General features: G+C 41.1%; 1 protein-coding gene across 5 annotated transcripts in view; it reads left to right on the forward strand.

Annotated features, from left to right (window-relative positions):
- The window catches only part of acot11 (acyl-CoA thioesterase 11), a 62,094-nt gene that overhangs the window by 30,531 nt on the left and 7,818 nt on the right, over window positions 1-23,745 (forward strand). For 4 of the 5 annotated variants that reach the window (XR_004413225.1, XM_033027909.1, XM_033027908.1 and 1 more), the window contains exons 8-14: window positions 236-355; window positions 6,272-6,416; window positions 11,276-11,331; window positions 13,109-13,175; window positions 17,321-17,404; window positions 17,492-17,625; window positions 21,479-21,610. Coding sequence is in view for 4 of the 5 variants with exons in the window: in XM_033027909.1 (XP_032883800.1) it covers window positions 236-355; window positions 6,272-6,416; window positions 11,276-11,331; window positions 13,109-13,175; window positions 17,321-17,404; window positions 17,492-17,625; window positions 21,479-21,610 (738 nt within the window). In the remaining variant the exon portion in view is untranslated. The remainder of the gene's footprint in view (window positions 1-235; window positions 356-6,271; window positions 6,417-11,275; window positions 11,332-13,108; window positions 13,176-17,320; window positions 17,405-17,491; window positions 17,626-21,478; window positions 21,611-23,745) is intronic. The other variant, XM_033027911.1, reaches the window with a different exon arrangement.

Below are 23,745 nucleotides of genomic sequence, written 5' to 3' on the forward strand. Positions count from 1 at the left end.
AACATTTTTGTCTACATTAAATGGAATTGAGACTTTTAGTAGAAATTCTGTTCCTTTGATATATTGCTGTTAAAAATATTATACCCCATGTTTAGTTAAAACATCTTGTATCATTTGTGTTGCATCTATTTGTAATACATCAATGGATTGCAGAAATGACCCGTCTGAGGACGAGCATTTATTTGCTAAATGTATTTGTAACAAAATAATGTATTTTTGTTTGAACTGGTTGTAGCCGCTTCTGCAAAGGACATCCAGTGCTGAAGACCATTGATATGTTTCACTTCAGGGGACCCTCGCAAGTCGGAGATCGTATAACGTTGAAGGCAATCGTTAACAATGCATTTAAAGAAAGGTGAGGGCAGTGCCAATCCCTTTTTCTACTTTGCTTGAATACTCCATTTTCAACATACAGCTTTTCCAAACAACTAATATCTCTTATGAACCAGATTAAATTTAGAAGTCAAACTATGTATTTTGTGCATAGATAGCTTCAAATGTGTGTCATTTATTGAGAATTCCAGTGGGATCTTCTTTAGCTGGATGAGTGGGCTGAGGAATGGCAACTGGGATTTAATTTAGCTGTGTGAGGTATTGCATTTAGGGAAGTCAAACCAGGATAGGACTATCAAGGGCCTGTTCCACTTGGGCGTCATTTGCACATCATTTACGCAACATCATTTACGCGTCACCACGCACGACGCACGTGTCATGACGCGCTCATGGCGTGCATTACGCGCGCATGGCGCGTGGTGGCGTAGGCAATGACGCACAGTAGTGCGTGCCACCCCAGGATTTCGGGATTCTCAAAATCTTCGCACACCACCTGCGTGACGCGCAAATGACGCCCAAGTGGGACAGGCCCTTCACGGTGAACGGTGGGGCTCTAGGGAGTGTTATAAAATGGAAGGTCCGAGAAGTACAAGTACTTAGCTCTCTGAAAGTGACGTCACATAGATGGGCTGGTAAAGAATGCTTTTGGCATGCAGGCCGTCATCAGTAAGGCAATGAGTATAGAAATTAAGATGTTATGTTGTAGTTATACAAGACATTGGCAATGCCATGCTTGGATTATTATGTTCAGTTTTAGTCACCTTGCTCTAGGAACAATGCCACGAAGCTGGAAAGAATGTAGAGAAGATTTACGAGGACATAGCCAGAACTCAAGAGACTATGCTATCGGGAGAGGTTGGGCAGGCTAGGACTACATTCCTTGAAGACAGAGGGGTGATCTTTTCGAGCTGTATAAAATCATGAGGGGCAAAGACAGGGTGAATCCATACAGTCTTATTTCCCAGGGTTGGGGAATCAAGAACCAGAGGACATAGGTTTAAGGTGAAATGGGAAAGATATAATGGAACTAGAGAGACAAATATTTCACACAGAGTGGTGAGTAAATGGAATGCGATGCCAGATGAAGTGGTTGAGGCAGGTACAATGACATTTCAATGATATTTGGACCAGTGCACGGATAAGAAAGGTTTAGAGGGATGTGGGTTAAATGATGGCAAATGGGACTTGCTTTGATGAGCAATTTGGTCATCAATGACCGATTAGGCCGAAGAGTCTGTGTAATACTTCTTCTATTCATAGTGTATGACTCGTTGCCTTTAGAGTTGCGAAACAGAATTCCTGTACAATATTCTCCAGGGCAAGGTTCATGCCACATGTGGTCTTGGATCACATGTAATGAATTCCATTTGGGTGAGGCAGTGGGTGGTCCTGGAGAGTAATGGTCCTCCAAGTGTTTTTTTTAAATCGTTGAATGAGAATAGAAGAAGGCTCAAGGAGGAATAGAGCAGAGAGTTTGACATTTGATGCGCGGTGTTTTTTCAAGTATTGCAACATTTTTTTGTCGCTGCTGGATTTTGAAATGTTCAAAATCTATTGGCGACACTGATATGACGCCGGCAGTCGCCGAAAAAAATCGCCAAATGGGACAGGCCCTTAACACACTAAAAATAATAAAAAAAGACGAAAAGACAGACAGACCGTTGGCGAGGTTGCCATCGCTGATGGCGCCACCTTGATTCCCTTGATTATTTTAGTCCTTTGGGGCAAGTTGTATGGATGGGAAAGGAGGAAAGTTTCTGTCAAACACGGAGCGGAATAGACTACATAAAAACTGGAAAGGTTTAGAAATAATAGGAGAAATAATAAAAGGGGGAATTAGGAAAAAGTTAAGTAAAATGACATAAAATATCTTTAATATCTATGCATAGTGCAAATGGACAACACAGAAAAGAGTAGGGTCTATTAGGGAGCAATAAGATCACCTGGGTTTGCAGGTAGAAGGTATAGATAAAGTCCTTAATGAATGTTTATGCAATTGTAAGAAGCAGAGGGGTCAGGAAAGGTTGATGGAAGGTTTCAGGTGGATGCCATCAGTATACAAATGGAACCAGATGTATTTTAGTTAGAATTTCTTTGAAACGCGTTGGGCCATTTTAGTCTGCTATAATTACCCAATAAATACAGGTTGATTTTCTTGTGTTGAGATAATTCTGGATGCAGTTCTATTGTGGTTTAGTTTATTTATTGTCACATGCACCGAGGTACTGTAGAACAGCTCAGGAACAGGCCCTTCGGCCCACAATGTTGTGCTCCGCTTGCACCATCACCCCTGGCAGTGCGTTCCAGGCACTCACCACCACAATGTTTAAGAAAAACCTGCCTCACGCATCTCCTTTAGTCTTTGCCCCTCTCACCTTAAAGCTATGGCTCTCTAGTCTTTGATAGATACGCCCTGGGTATAAATGCTTCGGTCTATTCTATTTATGCCTCTCATAATTTGGCCTTCGTCTGGCCATCTGCCTATCAAACAACCCCCCCCCCCCCCCCTCCCCCCCCCCCCCCCCCCCCCCCTCCCCCCCCCCCCCCCCCCCCCCGCACCTCCATGTGGCCAGGCTTTGTCCTGCCCCAGGCAGATACTAAATGCTGGAGTAACTCAGCGGGACAGGCAGCATCAGAAGGACTGGGTGACGTATTCAGGTCGAGACCCTTCTTCAGACCTGTCTTCAGCTTGTCCTGCCCCAGCTTTCCCAGCACCACCACAGACCTTTGGCTGCACTCTGGCCTTGGGATTTTCTTTAATTCAACAACATATTCTTTAATCCGACTCGCCTTTCCCATATCTGGGAAAAGCATTTCTGGAAATTGAGCTCTGCCTTGGTTGATGCTAAACATTGTGTATGATTTGGTATATTATACTACATGCTTCGAGCCAAGGACTGGCTATCTATGCTGTTGTATCTCCATTGTAATCAGAGTAAGCAAGACGGACTAAGTTACATACTCGTCATGTTACCATTGCTTATGAAAACAAGGCTGATTGAAGGGTTTCGACCCGAAACGTTGCCTATTTCCTTCACTCCATAGATGCTGCCTCACCCGCTGAGTTTCTCCAGCATTTTTGTCTACCGCTGATTGAAGACTAATGGCCAGAAAATGCTTCTCTTTTTAAATTTTCATAATTTTGAAGTTTTTCTCTGTGGTAAAATCTGCTATGAATTCCATCTTTTCATTGTTTGCAAAATAAAACATCAAGTGCAAGCACGAACCTTTGTTCAAGTTCAGAACTGATAAAATATAGTTCAACACAGTCTGTGAGTTTATTATGTGTTCCCAAAAGAGTTACACTTATCAAGAGCTGCACCCATTATGGAGATGGATTGCTGCATTTATCAGTCTAGTGTGGGAGTGGAGAAAGATAAAATCTAACTGCAGCTTTAATTAACAAATGCTGTGCTGCATTAACAATGTTACTGCACAGATTCTGGTTTGCTACTTGCAGGCTGGTCACAGCAGCGACAACGAATGGGCTAGATATCATTGTGTCAGTAATCTTCCTTTCAGTGTAGTAACTGTCGGGGACAGTTTCTTCCCAGCTGTTATCAGGCAACTGAATCATCCTACCCCAACCAGACAGCAGTGTGGAACTACTATCTACATCTTTGATGACCCTCGGACTATCCTTGATTGGACTTTGCTGGCTTTACTAAACATTATATCCCTATCATGTATCTACACGCTGTAAATGGATGGATTGTAATCACGTATTGTCTTTCCGCTGACTGGATGGTACGCAACAAAAGCTTTTCATTGTACCTCGGTACACATGACAATAAACTCAACTGAACTGAAGAATGTGACTTCAAGTTGTAATCCAGAAAACTGAGTATTATTGCTCCAGTGGAATACCGAGAAGGCATGTCACCTGTACCAAGATACAGAGAAAAACGTTGTATACTATCCAGTTAAGTCATATCATATATGAGTACAATCAAGCTATATGCAGGCACAGCAGGTAATGCAGAGAGAAAAATACCAGCATGAAGAATATTGGGTTGCAACATTATAGCATTACAGCTACAGAGAAAGTGCAGATTTAAAAAAACTGCAAGTGCTATAATGATGTAGGTTGGGAGATGTTGACTACACCTTTTGCTGATGAAGGGCATTTCATTTAGTCGTTCAGCATGTGTGAAGCTGTTCCTGAATCTGGTGATATGAGTTTCAAACCTTTGTATCTTCTGCCTGATGGGAGAGGGGAGAAGAGGGAATTGACCGGGGTGAAAAATGTTGTTTATTTTGTTGTCTGTGTGATGATAGATGCCGTCTTGAGTCAACACCAATGTAGATGTTTTCAATGGCGGGGAGGCTGTAACCGTGTGATCTGGGCGCAATCCACCACTGCTCTGCAGCCTCTTGTGTTCCTGTGCATTGGAATTGCCATGTCAGACCATAATACAATCAGAATACTTTCTACATGCATCTGCGGAAGTTTGTTGTTTTCATTGACATGCTGAATCTCTTTATTTAAGAAACTCTTAATTTAAATTTTAAAGAAATGTTAATTTTTTTTAAATAATAATTGTTTGGGATGGTGTTTGCCGTTTGGTGATGGGAAAGCCCAGTACAGATTGTAGTGCTGTTAGTGTCAATGTGTGTTTTTAATTTCTTTTTCTTTTTTTTAATATTTTATTTTATTAGAAGTAAGTACAGTCATATGGCACCAAAGTGCCTAATATATATTTTCATAATACATTTTATGTACAACTTCTTTTTTTTTTTTTTTTTGTTACACTGAAAAAAGATTAGAATAAGAAAAAGAAGTTAGATAGTAAAGGATAGAAAGATGTGAAATATATAGTGTGTGAAAAAAGAAAACGAGTAAATGAAGAAAGTTGAGAGAGAGAGTAGAGAAAAGAAAAGAAAAGAAAAGAAAAAAAAAAAAGAAAAAAAACGAGGAGATCATTATTTATAGTCTTGACCAACCCTCGTCCAGTCCTGAAACAGTTATTTTTTACAATTGTGTTGCACCATATGATTCCAAAAAAACGACGAATGGAGACCAACTCGTTATGAATTGGTCTGATTTATCCATTAGGAGGAATCGCATTTCCTCAAGATGAGCGGTGTCCAACATACTTGCAATCCACATTTTAAGCGTTGGTATTGATGTACCCTTCCAAAATTTAAGAATTAATTTTTTTGCTATTATTAAACCATAGTTAAGGAATAGATTTTGAGATGTGTTCAATTTATTCCCATCTTCCATTACGCCAAATATAATCATTTCAGTATTAGGTTCCATTCTTGTCTTGAATAATTTTGTAAATATTTCAAAAATATCATTCCAAAATCTATAAAGTTTTATGCAGGAGACTAAGGAGTGTGTTATAGTTGCCTTTTGGGCTAGACATTTATCACAAGTGGCGGATATATTTGGATAAAATTTGTTCAATCTTGTTTTTGAATAATATAATCTATGTACAATTTTAAATTGAATTAAATTATGTCTTACATTAATTGAACATTTGTGAATATATATCAGGTATTTTTCCCATTTAACCTTCGTAATTTTTATCATTAGTTCCCGTTCCCACTCTTCTCTAAGTACCTCTGTCGATGGTAGGTCTATATTTAGAATACTATTATATAAATATGATATTAATTTTTGTGAGTCAGCTTCAATATTCATTGCTTCTTCCAATAAGTCAGGAGTTACTTTTTGATATTCTTGTATATATTTTTTCATGAAATCGCAAATCTGAAGATATTTAAAATATTGGTTGTTTTTCAATTTAAATTTTAATTGTAATTGTTGGAATGATAGTAAGTTTCCCATTTCATACATATCCCCGATCCTTCTAATTCCGAGACTTTCCCATTGGTTATATGTCTTATGTGTTTTTAATTTCTTACATTGGAATAAACTCGTGCTAATTACTACTTATGATGCTTTCTAAATTCCTCTGGTAACTTTCAGCTTTGAAGTTGGTGTCTGTGCAGAGGCTTATCATCAAGAAGGTTGGGAGAAGAAGACACACATCAACAGTGCATTCATGACCTTTGTAGTGCCTGATAAAGGTGGCAAGCTCTGCACGTTCCCAAGAGTCAAGCCGGAACCAGGGGTGAGCGCTGGCATGTGTTGGTCTTTGTGTGCTCCCCCCCCCTTAGGAATACAAACTGTGTTAAACGGAACTGGGCAATGCACCTTCCTATCTGTGTTAGACACAAAAAGCTGGAGTAACTCAGCGGGACAGGCTGCATCTCTGGAGAGAAGGAATGGGTGACGTTACAGGTCGACACCCTTCTTCAGACTGAATGCCGCCTGTCCCGCTGAGTGAAGGGCCTGTCCTACTTGGCCGTCATTTGCGCGTCATTTACGCAACATCATTTTACGCATCATGACACACGACGTGGCGTGCATTACGCGCGCATGGTGCATGGTGACGTAGGTAGTGACGCGCAGTCCCTCGCGGTGCCCCAGGATTTTGGGATTCACAAAATCTTTGCTCACCACCTTCGTGATGCGTAAATGATGCCCAAGTGGGACAGCCCCTTTACTCCAGCTTTTTGTGTCTATCTTCGGTTTAAACCAGCATCTGCAGTTCCTTCCTACACATTCCTATCTGTATTTGTAAAGCCAAGCTGTTTGACTGGGAGTTGTGGATTGCAAATTAAAATCTCATTATAAGATTTTGAGAATCTGCATACATTCTCAGGAACATCTGTAAGTGTAAAAGCTGAAGTGACTGTGAAACTATTGGATCGTGGTAAATTCCATCAGGTTCACAAATAACTTTGTGGGGGAATCCCCCTACCTTCACAATCAGTCACAATTATAATCGCAATAATACTTTATTAGCTAAGTATGTTTTGCGACATACGAGGAAGTTCATTTGCCAAGTCAGTCATACAAATAAAAAGCAACGGAACACATAAAATACATTTTAACATAAACATCCACCACAGTGACTCCTCCACATTCCTCACTGTGATGGAAGGCGAAAAAAAGTTCAAATCTCTTCCTTTCGTTGCTCTCCCGCGGCCGGGGGCCCTGAGCCTCTTTTGACGGGACGATCTTGACTCCCGTAGCCGGTGGCATTTGGGGCCTCTCATCGGGGCGATCAGCTCCTGCATCGGGGGGGGATGTCAACTCCCCTGTGCTGGCGAGTTACATCTTGGTTATAACTTGGACTCTCAGCTGCTCTCAGAAGTGCTCACTCTTTCCCACATTAATGGGTTGGAAATAAAGACAGCCAACACCTAAATCTGAGAAACCATCATTTTTTAAATTCTGATATGATGTGAGTAAGAGTACAGTTGACTTCTTTGGTGAGGGTCATATATAAGCTTGGTTTATTGCCTTAGACAATTTTTCTATGCTCCTATTGGAAATCGATATGTAATGAACTTGGCTGTAATGACCTTGTGGACAAAAAGCTGCAGATGCACGTGCTGTAGGTTCATACATAGCCCCAGGCACACGCTTGGCTCAGTACAACATGAGCAGTTAATTTAGTTTAGTTTAGAGATATAGCGCGGAACAGACCCTTGGGCCCGCTGAGATCGCACTGACCAGCGATCTCCACACATTAACACTACCCGACACACACTAGGGACAATTTACAATTGATACCATGCCAATTAACCTACAAACCTGTACATCTTTGGAGTGTGGGAGAAAACCGAAGGTCTCGGAGTAAACCCACGGGGAGAACGTACAAAGTTCGTACAGACACACCCGTAATCGGGATTAAACTGGGGTCTCTGGCGCTGTATGCGCTGTAAGGCAGCAACTCTACCGCTGCTCCACTGAATGCAACGTGAAGGACTATTACTGCTCCAAAGTCCTGTTGTCAATGTAATATCACCTTTATTGTTATCAGGCATTAATATGACCAAAATAATCTACCCGTATTGTGTAATTAACAGCTAGACCACATGACTCTTTTGATTTGATTTAATTTAACATGATTGTTTTCGATATATAGGTTATGGGCCATATAACCATTGTGGAATCACTTAATTAAAGAAAATATTGTCATGACGACATAGATTAAATACAAGAGTTGCTATTGGAATAAAAACTAAAAGCAAGCAATTTAGCAGAGCTCTGTTAATTTCACTAATTATTTATACAGTTGCCTGGTTGTGAGTTTATCAATGGTCCTTCTGCTCAGCATCCCAACTTTATCCAAAATTCTACAGATTGTATCCTAACTAGCACTAGAGTCAAGAGAGTTGTATTGTCATGTGTCCCAGATAGGACAATGAAATTCTTGCTTGCTGCAGCACAACAGAATATTGTAAGCATAATACAGAACACTAGATCATACTTATCCATTATCTCAGCGAGCTGGCTTAAATTATCTCCTGGTTAGCATTGATTCTAAATTCTTATTTTTGGATTTTTTGCTTTTGGATTCTTCCAAGGTCTGAGATCTTGGAAGATCTCACCCCTGAGATCTTCATATTGTTCCTAAATCATTTCCCCTTCACCCCTGAGATCTTCATATTGTTCTTAAACCTTGGTCTGTGCATATCACAAGTTTGTAGTTGATGACTGTGGTGCCAGTTGCCTCTGTGCTAGAAGTGAGGATTTCTTACTAAACCTCTTCATCTCCCTTCTCCTCTTTATTTATTTTTTAACAAGAACCTTAAAGTTAACCCGAAGACAACATTGACTTGTTTTATTTTTGTTGTGACGTATCGTGCTCCAATGAAGTCCCTTTGGATGTTTTCTACATTACGAACACTAAATAAAAACAAATTGTTGATATTGTAGAACTGAATTACCTGCAAAATTAGCAGCAGTTTACATTGACTGTCTTGATGTGATGTGATGTGCTATCATATTGAACTCCTGCAGGCCAATTGGTTGTCATTTGTTAGAACTTTTTCAATTTTCTATTATTGGAAGCAATTTAGTGTGGGTATTGCTGACTCATAATTAATTCTGTGTTTTATAAATTACTGTACTGAATGTGGTTGACAATTCTAGATTGATTGTTGAGAATGGTTGATTAGGATTTAGTTCCTATTGTAATAAACATAAGAACGATTATTTAATCCACAATAATAGCAGAACTGTCTGAACTTCTGTTACTAAAGAAGTTTGATCTTGAGTTTGATGCATTTTGTAGAAGTTTTTTTCTGATTGGTGGAAAAGTTGCTGCTGTTGGTTAGCACAAGAAACAGTGAACCTTGAACTAAATTACACCCAATAATAGAAAATTCAGACATTTTCAAATGACTATGTTCTATATAACAAAGTGCATCAATACAGCAAAGGGAAGTTGGTGTTAAATAACATGAAATGCATAATCTGTAGGTTAAATTAGTTAGTACTCGTAAAGGAGAAAATGGCCAGCACAGTGGAACTGTGGATAAATTTGTACTTTTTTTCAGTCAGTAAGTTAGGTGAATGAACCTCACAGTTTGATTATTGGGCTTGTTTAAAAAAATAAACAAGACTAGTCCCAAATGTGGAACCCGCAGAGACAGAAGATACAATCTGGGTAATGAAGCAGCTTCGATTTGGTTCAAAGTTCCTGGGTTAAGGAGGAGAACATGATCAGTTCATGCTGCAGCTTGTTATCTAGTGACCCATGTTAGAGGCTGCCTGTTTGCTAACAGGACTGCATTGTGGCTCCCATCCCTTATGGTTCATTAAGCCCTAAATACCATATGTGTGAGCTATTGGAGTGTGGCCACTATTTGAAATGTATCACAGTGTTTGTGTTTGCCTTTAAGGCAATCGAAACATCTGAAGTCCCAACTTTCAATGTCAAGGGTAGGTTTGTTTTATTTTGTATTGAGCCAATAACAAATATTAGAGTTTCGATCCAGTCTTATGATACTCCTGTTGTTCCTTATAATTTGTTGCAAATCAACTAAATAGTCTGCATTATTGAGAGATTGGACACGCTAGATGCAGGAAACAGGTTCCTGATGTTGGGGGAGTCCAGAACCAGGGGCCACAGTTTAAGAATAAGGGGTAGGCCATTTAGAACTGAGATGAGGAAAATAAATGTCACCCAGAGAGTTGTGAATCTGTGGGATTCTCTGCCTCAGAAGGCAGTGGAGGCCAATTCACTGGATGCATTCAAAAGAGTGAGATAGAGCTCTTAGGGCTAGTGGAATCAAGGGATATGGGAAGAAGGCAGGAACGGGGTACTGATTGTGGATAATCAGCCATGATCACATTGAATGGCGGTGCTGGATCGAAGGGCCGAATGGCCTACTCCTGCACCTATTGTCTATGTATCTAACCAGCTGTGATTAGATGGGCTGAATGGCTGAACATTCTACATAATTTGCGAAATACTAACAATGAACATTGATTAAAAATAGAGTCCTGCTAGCTTGCATGATCAGTTAATAGGAGAAACTACTGTTGCCTGTGCTTAGACTGTATCCTTAATATGAAATAAAGCATTTCACAGAGGGGGCAAGCCTTGGAGGGGTAATCACAAGCTTGGCTAACTAATTGGTTTTTAAGGAGCACCTTTATAGGCGAAGAGTTGTGAGATTTCAGCTCTTAGAAACATAGAAAATAGGTGCAGGAGTAGGCCATTTGGCCCTTCGAGCCAGCACCGCCATTCAATATGATCATGTCTGACCATCCACAATCAGTACCCCATTCCTGCCTTCTCCCCATATCCCTTGATTCCACTAGCCCTAGAAGCTATTTCTAACTCTCTCTTGAATACATCCACTGAATTAACCTCCACTGCCTTCTGTGGCCGAGAATTCCACAGATTCACAACTCTCTGGCTGAGAACGTTTTTCCTCATCTGTCCTTAATGGCCTACCCCTTATTCTTAAACTGTGATGGTTATGTGGTCCACACAGCTGAAGGTACCTATAGCAAGGTGTGGGGTGGCAAGATGGATGGGTGCAGTGATACATTAAAATAGGCCTTGGGGGAGAGGATGCTGTTAGCAGTGAGTTACCTATAATACTGTCTCTGCTTCATGAACAGGATGGAGAAAGAAGGTACCGTGAAGCAAGTGCGCGGAAGAAAATAAGACTCGACAGGTTAGCAAACTGAAATGCTCTATATCTCTGATTTGGTGATAATTTTTGCAGAGAGACAGTATTGGACACTATGGTTGTTCTACACATTGTCTTCATTTTTACGCTGTCACCGGAAGCTTTCTTTAAACAATCAACTGCTTTTAAATATTTTGCATAGCTATCTCTCGATATTTAATGTTAGTGTCAAGCATCTCATCTGTTGCCAACTAGCCAGAGAGGTGTGTGAAGCTTCAGGTGCTGCTGGGAATCCACTCCTTCAGGCAAATGGAAAGTGGACACTAAGTGGAGTGCACAACCTACCCCAAAGAGGATACATGTCTACATTTCTGGAAGCCCTCAACTGACCACCCAGCAACAACTTGAATTTGTGTAGCAAACTACAAAAACACATTACAGGGGCAGCACAGAGTTGCTGCCTTACAGTGCCAGAGTCCTGGGTTCAATCCTGACTACGAGTGCTCTTTGCATGGAGTTTGTATGTTCTCCCCCTGACCTGGAGGTTTTCTCTGGGTGCTCCTGGTTTCCTCCCACGCTCCAAAGAGTCTGACGTACAGGTTTGTAGGCTAATTGGTGTGTAGGATAGTGTTGGTACGCGGGTATTGCTGGTCAGTGTGGACTCGGTGGGCCAAAGAGCCTGTTTCTGTGTTCTATCTCTAAATTAAGGTAAAAAGACTTTGTGAAATCAATGTGCACATTAGGCATTGGGCTGCATCAACACCAACCCCTCTTGGATTATATTTATTATAAAACAAAGTTGAAGGCCCCAGCGGTAAATGCAGAATCAAGTCAGGGAATGTGTTAGCAGCTGATGAAGTTTATTTGGATCACATGAGACCTTCAACAAGTCTTAATGAGAGTACACAAGGTGCATTATCGTGCTCCCTAGCTAGTTGCCCATTTATTGTCCATTTTCCCTTTGCCTCGATGAGTGGATTTCCAGCAGCACTTGAAACAATGCAACCAGAACAAAATAGCTTGCTTGCTCCATGGTCTTTCCTTCCCCGTGACATTTAGCCCTTGAGCGTAGGTAAAACATAGCCACATTGAGTACCACTTGTAATAAGCATTATTGCAAGCTAACAACATGGTCTTGTCACAACCTCCTAAATCCATTGTCTCATCGCATAACGGGACAATGGCACAGATGCACAGGAATACCACTGAGGAATGCCCCCTCCCAAGTGACATACTGTCCTGACTTGGAAATGTCTTCATTATCATTGGGTATCGCTATCCAGCAACACTGGCTGCACCTCCACTCGAAGGACTGTAGCAGTTCAAGAAGCTGGCTCACTGCCATCTTCTCAAGGACAATGAAAGACAAAGCCAGCAGCGCCATCTCCATAAAATTCCAATGTAGAAAGGGGCGGCATGGTGGCGCAGCGGTAGAGTTGTTGCCTTACAGCGCCAGAGACCCCGGTTCGATCCTGACTACGAGTGCTTTCTGCATGCTGATTTGTATGTGTATCCCCGTGACCTGCGTGGGTTTTCTCCGGGTGCTCCGGTTTCCTCCCACACTCCAAAGACATCCAGGTTTGTAGGCTAATTGGCTTGGTATAATTGTAAATTGTCCCTAGTGTATGTAGGATAGGGTTAGTGTGCGGGGATCACTAGTCGGCGTGGACTCGGTGGGCCAAAGGGCCTGTTTCCACGCAGTGTCTTTAAAAAATAAAGGATGTTTGGTTAGGGTTGGTCGTGATTATATTAATGTGTTCTTTACATTAATCATTAACAACTAATCTTAAAATTTCACATCTTAATCCTGTTTACCTTTCAGAAAATATATTATTTCATGCAAACAAACGGAAGTACCACTGTCTGTGCCATGGGACCCCAGTAACCAGGTAATTAGCTTTTTGCATCAGGAGCACATGGTATGTATCATGAATGATATATTGGTGTCATTAATTGTGGTCTTTTTATCTATCGTTTATTTCCATGCCCATCAACTGTTATCTTTACATCTTATTTCAAAGTTTGGTCATTGGTGGGCAAGAAACTATTTGATTAATTATTTTTTCTGCAGCCATTCTCTATGCAAATCCAATGAAGGTAAAAGTTGCACAAAGCGATTGACAGTAATCATCCCTTTACCAATGAGGAAGATCTCTAACTGTTTTGAATGTTAATTATGATTCATGCTGAGAGTAAAGGGCCTGTCCCACTATATGAGTTTACACAAGAGCTCTCCCGAGTTTAAAAAAAATCAAACTCGTGGTAAGTACATAGAATGCACCTAGCGGGTACGTCGGAGCTCGGGACATCTCTTAGCGGCTCGTAACGCTAACAGCAGGTACTCGGGAAACGTGGTAAGCTCGTGAAGTTTTCTCAACAGTGCGGAGTATGCCCACGAGAGCCCCGAGTGCCTACGAACGGCTATTACTGTAATTCTCCGAGTTCGAATCAGGAGAAACTCGGGAGAACTCTTGAATTACCTCGTACAGTGGGACAGGCCCTTAAAGCTTAAACCTGATATAGTGGTGCGATGAAACAACAAAGGATAGAATCTGCCTAATTCCGTTTTTTGTCAGCTTGGTGGCGTCTTAAAGCCCTGTCCCACTGTACGAGTTCATTCCAAGAGCTCTCCCGAGTTTGCCCTGATTCGAACTCGGAGATTTACGGCAATGGCCACTCGTCGGTACTCGGGGCTCTCGTGGACATTTTTCAACGTGTTGAAAAATCTTCACGAGTCTTCCCATGCTTACCTGCCGTTAGCGAGTCTTCCCGAGTACCTGCCGTTAGCGGTACGAGCCGCTAAGATACGTCCCCGAGCTCCGACGAACCCGCTACGTTCATTCTCCATGCTTACCACGAGTTTTGATTTTATTTTAACTCGGGAGAGCACTTGAATGAACTCGTACCATGGGACAGGGCTATTAGAGTCATAGAGTGATACAGCGTGGAAACAGGCCCTTCTTGCCCACACCTTTGGCCCAACTTGCCCACACCAGCCAACATATCCCAGCTACACTAGTCCCAACTGCCAGCATTTGGTCCATATCCCTCCCAACCGTTTAACTGTTTCTTAAATGTTGGGATAGTCCCTGCCTCAACCACCTCCTCTGGCAGCTTGTACCATACATCCACCCCCTTTGTGTGAAAACATTACCTCTCAGATTCTTGGTAAATCTTTTCCCCTTCACCTAACAACCCATCTGCAACTCTCCATGAAATGTTACACTTTCTGGGTCTAAACTGCTCAGGCCCTGTTGCATCCTTTTCCTGCTGTTCCATGCTTTCTCTCCTCTTTCTCTCCTTCCACATGACAGGCGGCTCTTTATTGTGTCATTACTACTTCAGTAGGAACAATGTATCGTGACGGCAGCAGATTAACCTGCCTACGTGTAAACCCAGATGGGCTGTTAGAAACATAGAAAATAGGTGCAGGAGTAGGCCATTCGGCCCTTCCAGCCTGCACCGCCATTCAATATGATCATGGCTGATCATCCAACTCAGTATCCTGTACCTGCCTTCTCTCCATACCCTCTGATCCCTTTAGCCACAAGGGCCACATTTAACTCCCTCTTAAATATAGCCAATTAACTGGCCTCAACTTCCTTCTGTGGCAGAGAATTCCACCCTGAGCATCTTTAAAACTGAAAATAAATAAATCTACCCATTTGCAGACAACTCCATTGTTATTGGCCTATTCATGGGTATTCCACCTCTAAACATCTGTGGTTGCGAGAGAACCAAATTTTGGAAACAGAATACAGTGCTTAGTACAGGCGACCAATGGCATGTTTCCATGCTAACATGCAAATTGTAAGTCTTTCTGGTCTCTATTGGCGAGTGGTGCAAAGTTGTTTCTTCTCATCACTTGGTGGGTTTTTTTAAATGATTTGATTTGATTTGATTTGTTTATTTGTTCCGAACAAGTAAAGACATAAATAGGAATAAATAACAACAACAAAATCGAAATAGTCAAACAATTGGACATTCCAGACAATATTTGCAAAGCAATGAAAAGCATAAAGCAAAATTTAAATGTCCAACACTTTTTCTTTACAAGCTCGAAAAGGAGTGAGAAGAAGAATAACTTATTTAATCTCACCCCTTCTCCCTAAACCCTTCTTCCATATTTAATAATTAATTAATTAATCATAATAATACCCCAGACAATTTTTAGAGATGCATACAGACATATATATACATACAACTGATATACACATACAAGTAATATGTATGAAGTAACCAAAAAACATAAATAAATAATAAATAAAATAATAAATAAACATTAACCCCTGTTTGTCAACCATCCCCTTCATCCCTGTATCTTGTGAAAAAAAGTTTTTTGTATGTCCATTTTGAACTGGTTCATGTTTTGACATTGCTTTAACTCCACATTCAAACTGTTCCACAATCCTACTCCACAGACCGAAATACAAAAAGTTTTTCTGGTCGTGCGGACTCTTTGTACCTTAAAATTAAATATTCTTCTTAAATTATAACCCCCCACTCGCTCATTGAATAATTTTTGTATATTTCCAGGTAAGCTTTTATTTTTGGCCCTAAACATTATCTGTGCTGTTTTAAATGCAACCAAATCTTCTAATTTTAATAATTTTGACTGTAAGAATAATGGATTAGTGTGACCCAGATACCTGACATTGTGAATAATACGTATTGCTCTTTTTTGCAGAATAGTTAATGAATGTAGCGAACTTTTATAGTTCTTGCCCCAGACTTCTGCACAGTAATTTAAATAGGGTAAGATTAGTGAACAGTAGAGAATGCGGAGTGATTTGTGATCCAGAACCTGCTTAACTTTGTGTAATACAGAAATGCTTTTTGACAGTTGGGATTGTACATGTTTAATGTGTGATTTCCAGCTGATTCTATCATCCATTATAACCCCAAGAAATTTATTTTCATGAACTCGTTCAATTTCAACCCCATTTATCTTTATATTTGTTTGTGTATTTGTTCTGCAATTACCAAATAACATTATTTTGGTTTTGCTCAAGTTTAATGATGTTTTGTTCCTGTCAAACCATGTTTTCAGTTTGCCCATTTCTTTTGTTATTTTGTCCAGTAGTTGTTTTAAATTCTCCCCAGAACAAAAAATATTTGTGTCGTCTGAAAACAAGACCAGCCTCAAGGCATTGGACACATTACAAATGTCGTTTATATACATGATGAATAGTTTTGGACCCAACACTGACCCCTGGGGGACACCACAAGCAATGTCCAAACATGTAGAACTGTAGCTGCCCAGCTTCACAAACTGTTGCCTGTTACTTAAATAACTTTTTATCCAATCCAGTACTAGACCTCTGATGCCATACCTTTCTAATTTTTTTAATAAAATATCATGATTGATCGTATCAAATGCTTTCTTTATATCAATAAATATCCCAGCTGCATATAGTTTATTGTCAATAGCGTTTGTGATATCTTTAATTGATTCTATTATTGCAAGTGATGTTGATCTGTTTGATCTGAATCCATATTGGCTTTCAGTGATTAGTTTATGCTTTTCTACAAATATGTCTAGTCTATTGTTGAACATTTTTTCTAGTATTTTGGAGAATTGAGGGAGTAAAGAAACAGGTCTGTAGTTTGTGAAATGATGCTTGTTCCCAGTATATTGGTATGACTTTTGCTATTTTCATTTTGATTGGAAAGGTAAGATAAATTACAGATGAATGTTAGAGGTTTGGAAATCCCCTCAATGACCATCTTAACTAACGACATGTCAATGTCGTTGAAATCAGTAGACATTTTGTTTTTATATGTTTTAACAATGTCCAACAGTTCTTTTTCATCTACTGCCATAAGAAACATAGAGCAGGGATTTCTCTCCAATAAATTCTCAGGAGTTTCTCCAGATGTCCCTGGATCAGGGATTTGTTTAGCCAGGTCTGGTCCAACATTTACAAAAAAATTATTAAAGCTATTAGCTACATCCTCCATATTATAATTTTCATTGTCCTTATCAATAAAATACTTCGGGTAGTAAAATGTCCTACTCTTTCCTTTGTTGAAGGTTTACCTTAGTTACAATAACGTCTCTGCACTGAAAATACTGGCTGCAAAGCAAAACTGGGTACTCAACTGCATGCAGAACAAGGCAAGTGTAAACCCAAGGCAACGTTAAAAGTTCAAGACATTCAGCTGCCATCTTTTCGGGAAATGATTTCAATTTCCTTTTTTCCAGGCAAAACTGTCCACGCTCGAAGAAGACCAGTTGCTGTTCTTCAAAGCAGAAATGATTGTGTCTGTAAACGTCAAGCAAGTTTTTGTGCTCCTATCTGATATGAGCCGTCGACATGAATGGGACACTCACTACCAGTAAGAATAGCCTCATAAACTAAAGAGTGAATGTTAGAGACAATGAGAAGGAAAGAGTAAAATGGAAGGAGGCAAGACGTTGGTGCAGCACAGGCAATGGGGAGACCTCAATTTCTCTCTCCCTTCAAAAAATACAATTAAGTTCCCATTTTGATTGAGAAACTATGACGACACAATCCTCTGTGATCAGCTCTCCTAGGATCGTTCAATCGTTCAACCACCCTCCCCCCGGCATGGTGGTGTTACCATCACTGGTAACCACACTGTCAAAGAGGGAGCTTGGATGTGATCGGGTCACTGTTCTGAAACTCTATTTCAGACGCCGGGGGAGCAGTTACCCCCCCCCTCAGCTACCGCAAGAAATTGCAGCGAATTGGGACGCAGCCCAGACCATCACACAAACCAACCTCCCTTCCATTGACTCCATTTATGCCTCACGCTGCCTCGACGAGGCCAGCAGCATAATCAAGGTCGAGTCACACCTGGCCACTCCCTCATCGCTCAAGGATAAAGGATTAAATCTATGCTCGGAGTCGGAGGACGTTGATGAGGTACTAAAGTAATTTGCCTCTATTCATCAAGGAGGAGGGCTTAGTCGACAGCAAGATCAGAGTGGAGAATACAAATATGCTCGGGCAGTTTGAGATGAAGTGCACTAAGGTGAATAAGTCTCCAGGGTCTGATGGGGTCTAGCCCAGGTTATTGAGGGAAGCAAGAGAGAAGATCTAGCCACAGGTGAGGGCAGGAAAACTGGAGAACTGGTCAATGTAGAGAGAATCTGGGGAAGTATAGGCTGATGAGCCTCACATCAGTGGTAGGGAAACAATTGGAGAAAATTCTTCGAGATAGGATATACTCCCATTTGGTAGACAATGGGCTAATTAGGGATAGCCAGCGCGGCTTTGTACTCGGCAGGTCGTGTCTCGTTAACGATTTGTTTTGAGGAGGTGATGAAGGAGATTGATGAAGGTAGGGTTCAGAACCTTTCTCTCAGGGTGGAAATGTCCAACATTAGGGGACAAAGCTATATGGTGAAAGGGTGAAAGTATAATGGAGATGTGTGGTGCAAGATTTTCTTACACGGAGGGTGGTGAGGGCCTGGAATGCTTTGCCAGGGGTGGTGTTTCACTGCTCAGATCCGTTGGTGGTGTTTAAGATGGATATTGATCATGTAAAAGGCAGACGAGGTCAATTTGATGGCATCATTTTTAGCAGGAACATTGTGGGCTGAAGGACCCTTTCCTGTGTCGGGCACTTTTCTGTCCTATTCTAGCTGAAGGTGGGTACATGGTGAAACTAAGATTCATTTTGCAGTCAATGAAATTGTTAATTACTTTGCCTCAGGCCAGCAGGTCAGTATACTAAAAGGAAATTGGACCAATGCAACCACACTCCACCTGGGCACCCAGTGAACAGGAAAGGAAATAGGCAGAAAATTATTCCCAAATGTGTTATCTACCTTTCCTGGACTACTAAATATTTTCAAGTGTGAACCTTTTATCCCCATTAAGGGCCTGTCCCACTTGGGCATCATTTGCGCGTCATTTACGTGACATCATTTACGCGTCAAGATGCCCGACGTGCGATCATGACGCGCACATGTTGTGCAATACGCACGCATGGTGTGCATTATGCGCGCATGGTGCGTGGTGATGTAGGCAGTGACGCGTGGTCGCGCGCGGCGCCCCAGGATTTTGGGATTCACAAAATCTTTGCTCGCCACCTGCATGACGCGCAATTGACGCCCAAGTGGAACAGGCCCTTTAGGGTTTTTCTTAATGAAAACTGAGCGGGAAGAAACCTATTCTGTGAGTTGGTGACTTGATAATGAGAGGATCCAAACATCAATGATCGTGGCAGAGATCGTGGCAGAGTTCAGAGAATGTATTTTACCATTGAGACTCGAAATGCGTGCCAGAAACTGATGATAGCAGGATTCATAAACATTAAATGGATATATGGGGAAAAGAGCAGGGGAATGAAATGAAGTAAATATTATTTCAGAGATGGGTCTTGGGTCTGATGGGTGTAATTGACGTGAACCCTTGTTATTACAAACGGATTTAGGTTATAGTGGACGGAGCCTCCCACAGTAATCAGCCACCACTGTCTCTTTAAGAACACAGGCTGCTGGTTACACAGTGGATGTCATTTAAATTGACAAGAAATTGCTCTAATTGACACTTGTGCAATGATGAAGGACACAAAGTGCTGGAATAACTCAGCAGGTCAGGCAGCATCTCAGGAGCATGGGTCGGTGATCTTTCGGGTTGAGACCCACCACTGGGTCGTATCGGACACCCGACTGTCACAAGGTCGAGACCCGCAGCAGCGTTGGGAGATACAGCTCCAACGGTCACCACCTCCCCGATCTCTCTGAGCCTGGGACCACCAAAGTTGCCACCAACCCCCACCACCCCAGTTGCCTCCAGACCAGTCCTACCTACCTTCACCACCAGGCCGAGCTGCTGACATCGCTCCCGACTCACTATGCCTCCCCGGCTGCTACCACGCTGGAACTGCCGACCTTCACCGCCAGGCCCAGCTGCCAACGCCACCCGTGGCCCGCACCGCCTCCCCACGGATTCCACACGGGACCTACCTCTGCCACCTCAGCCCGCTTCCAAGCCGTGTCTGCTGTCACCACTGCCGACCATTACTCACAATCTGGCTGCTATTGACTCCGCTGATCCTCGCCTCTCCTTCAGCCGGCAACAGGCCAGAGCCGTCAACTCCCCTGGATTCCAGGCCCAGTTCCAGACCGAGAGTCTGAAAAAGGTCTCAACCTGAAACGTCATATGTCCATGGTTTCCAGAGATGCTGGCTGACTTGCTGAGTTACTCCAGCGCATTGTGCTTTTTTGCATATTAACCAGCATCTGCAGTTCTTTGTTTCTACTATTTGTGCACTGACACTCGGCAATCCCCTACACGATTTATAGCAGACAATCGACAATAAGGGACAACAATACCCCCCACCCCCCATGGTCCACTATAACAAGGGTTTACTTCATTCTACCTAATGAGAAATAATTTATCTTTGAAGAACCTTGCCCAGAATTATTTGATCTTCGTAATTAAAGGTTTCTAAAGAACCAGAATGTAACATAAGGCTTCATGGATCTAGCTGCTGCTTTCAAAACACGTTATTCTGGGATGTTGCTTCATTTTGATGAATATTGTTTCCTCAAAGTAAATATGTGAATTATGCTCTGTGGCATCATTTAAAAAAACAAAAATATTATTTTTATTTTTTTCATTTATTTTATTAGAAGTTAATACAATACAAAACAATACAGTGGTACCTAATTTTAGGTGCCAACTATATCATAACGTAATACATTCTATGTACAACCTCTAGTTTTATGTTTTTGAGAAGGAAGTAAGAAAGACAGGAAACAAAATTAAAAAAATAGAGAGAAAAGAGGAAAAATAGATAATAGAAAATAGAAAAACGTGAAGTGTGTATATAAGAAAAGAAAGAGTTGAAAGTAGAAATAGGAGAGAAAGACCCTTAAAAAAGAAATTTTCAAATCTTTATTCGGAGATGTAGATCTATCCACGACCTGACCTGAAATCAGTAATCTTTATGGTACCGCTGCATCACATGATTCCAAAAAGTCGATGAAAGGAGACCAACTCCTTAAGAATTGGTCATATTTATCTATTAGTTGGAGTCTCATTTCTTCAAGGTGTGCTATGTCCATCATATTCCTAATCCACATTTTAATAGTTGGTATAGCTGTATTTTTCCAAAATTTAAGTATCAATTTCTTTCCAATTATTAACCCATAATTAATGTGGCATCATTGATAAACGCACGTTTATTTTTCAATATTTTGTTTCCTTCCAAGGAGATTTAAGTTGATACAAAAGGTGGACAAGGATGATGTTATCTATCATGTAGTGTCACCTTCTGTCAACAAGGCCAGCAACTTTCAAGATTTTGTTTTACTGGCATCTCGAAGAGTACCTTGTGCTGATGGGTAACGTCATTTTTGATTTTCTTATGAAGTGTCTGTTAATTTTTATCCAAACGCTCTCCAAAAAAATCAAGCTTTTGATCTCACAAATTCCTTCTAGCGTGATTTGCATGGTCTCACGTTTGATTATTGTGTTTGTGATGTTGTGTATCACCGTGTGATGTCCAGTGGCATGTTACCACGGATATGGTTGTCTCTAATGTGTACTATGTGGCATGCATACATCCTTACTTTAGCACCAGAGTCAAGAGTATTTTATTGTCACATGTCCTCAAACTCTCAATGCGTTCTAATGTTCAATAAATTTAAAAAAACGATTTAGTGTAAATGCAAAAACAATGCTCGAAGTCCCTAACGCAACCAAGACAGTTAGATTTCTAGTGTTCAATAGCCTGATGGTTGTTGGGAAGAAACTTTTCCTGAACCTGGACAGTTTTCAGTCTCATCTACCCTCTTCCTAATGGCAGGAGTGAAATGAGAGTGTGGCCAGGGTAGTGTGGGTCCCTGGTGATGCTGGCTGCCTTCTGTAGAGCTCTTCGATGGAGGGGAGGTCTTGGCAGTGGACTGGGCAATGTTCATCACATTTTGTAATCCACGTCTGTCCTGGGCATTCGAGTTGTTGAACCAGGCCGTGATGTGACCAGTCAATGCGCTCTCCACTGTACATCTAGAGATTCAAGAGAGTACATTGTTGCCATACTCAATGTCCTCAATCTTCTCAGGACGTAGAGGCATTGATGGGCTTTCTTTATGATTGCATCAATGTGCTGTGTCCAGGACAGATCTTCAGAGGCAAGCACACCCAGGAACTTGAAGTTGCTGCCTCTCCACCACAGAACCGTTGATGAAGACAGGTTTCTGAATCCTTGGCACCTGGTCTTCTAAAATCAACAATCAGTTCTTTGGTTTTGCTGACGTTGAGAACAAGGTTGTTGTTCTGGCAGCATTCAATCAATTTGATGACTCAATTTAGCTACTACACTGTTCCAGAAGAGGTGTCATAAATGTCTTGTAGACTGAATTCTGTTCAATCAGACGGCCAGTAACAGTAAAAACTCCATGCGAAGCTGTCGATGACTGATGACGGTACAGACCATCCTTTACAAATGATCTCTGTATCTCTAAAGTCTAAAGTGATAAAGTATTTTATCTGGACAGCTTTTATAGCAGAAGGTTTTATTGACCATTCCATATGATAGTTTTATAGCTACAGGAGCATTGCAGATGTGCAATGCTTTATAGTGAAGGTTCGAGCTTGCCTTGGTCTGGATGTTTAGCAAGTAGGAAATAACTTCCACAAAATGGTTAACTTGACAGTGTGGGAGCATGGACGGGTTGCAGGGCTAATGTTAATGGATTTTAGAGACATTACTCCCCACCTGGTGCTGCCTGCTATCGTGATCCTGCTACAAAGCGTAGCTTCTGTTGTGGACAAAATGCCAAGTCAAGTCAAGTTGATTTGTCACATACACATACACGATGTGCAGTGAAATGAAAGTGGCAATGCCTGCGGATTGTGCAATAAACTACAGAACAGAATAGAACAGAATCAGTATTTACATATTAGAAAGAAAACCCCAGCAATTTAAAAAATACACAACACAACAGTAAATTGGTACAGTAAATTAGTTCCTGGTGAGATAAGAGATCTCAGAGGCTTGGAGATTATAGGGAAATATTGTGAAAATGTCACGTTGTAACTGAGAACAGCTTCCGTGTTTCTTCCTGCTGAGCAAGAAGTCCTGAAGCTATGACCAGTATTTGCGTTTTTTCTGATGCTGGATATCCAAAGTACAGGGTTAGATGAGCCATTAATTTCAAATTAAGGGAACGGCTGTGAGAGATAACGATGAATAGCAGTTCATTTAGATTTCTTTATATTATTTGAAATGTTTTGGGTTTAAATGGAAGAACGCCCTTGATCCGAAACATCATCTATCCATATTCTCCAGAGATGCTGCCTAACCTGCTAAGTTACACCAGCACTTTGTGTCCTTGTATATATTTCAACAGATCTAACATTTTTTAACTGATTTCAAATGTCTTTTAAAAGTTTTTGATGATTCTGAATATCAGAAATGTTAAGTTTTAAGAGTCGTATTTTACTCCACACGCATTCTGGCATAAAAGTGACTATG

Source organism: Amblyraja radiata, chromosome 10 (genome assembly GCF_010909765.2).
Source record: "Amblyraja radiata isolate CabotCenter1 chromosome 10, sAmbRad1.1.pri, whole genome shotgun sequence".
In the NCBI taxonomy this organism is placed as follows: Eukaryota; Metazoa; Chordata; class Chondrichthyes; order Rajiformes; family Rajidae; genus Amblyraja; species Amblyraja radiata.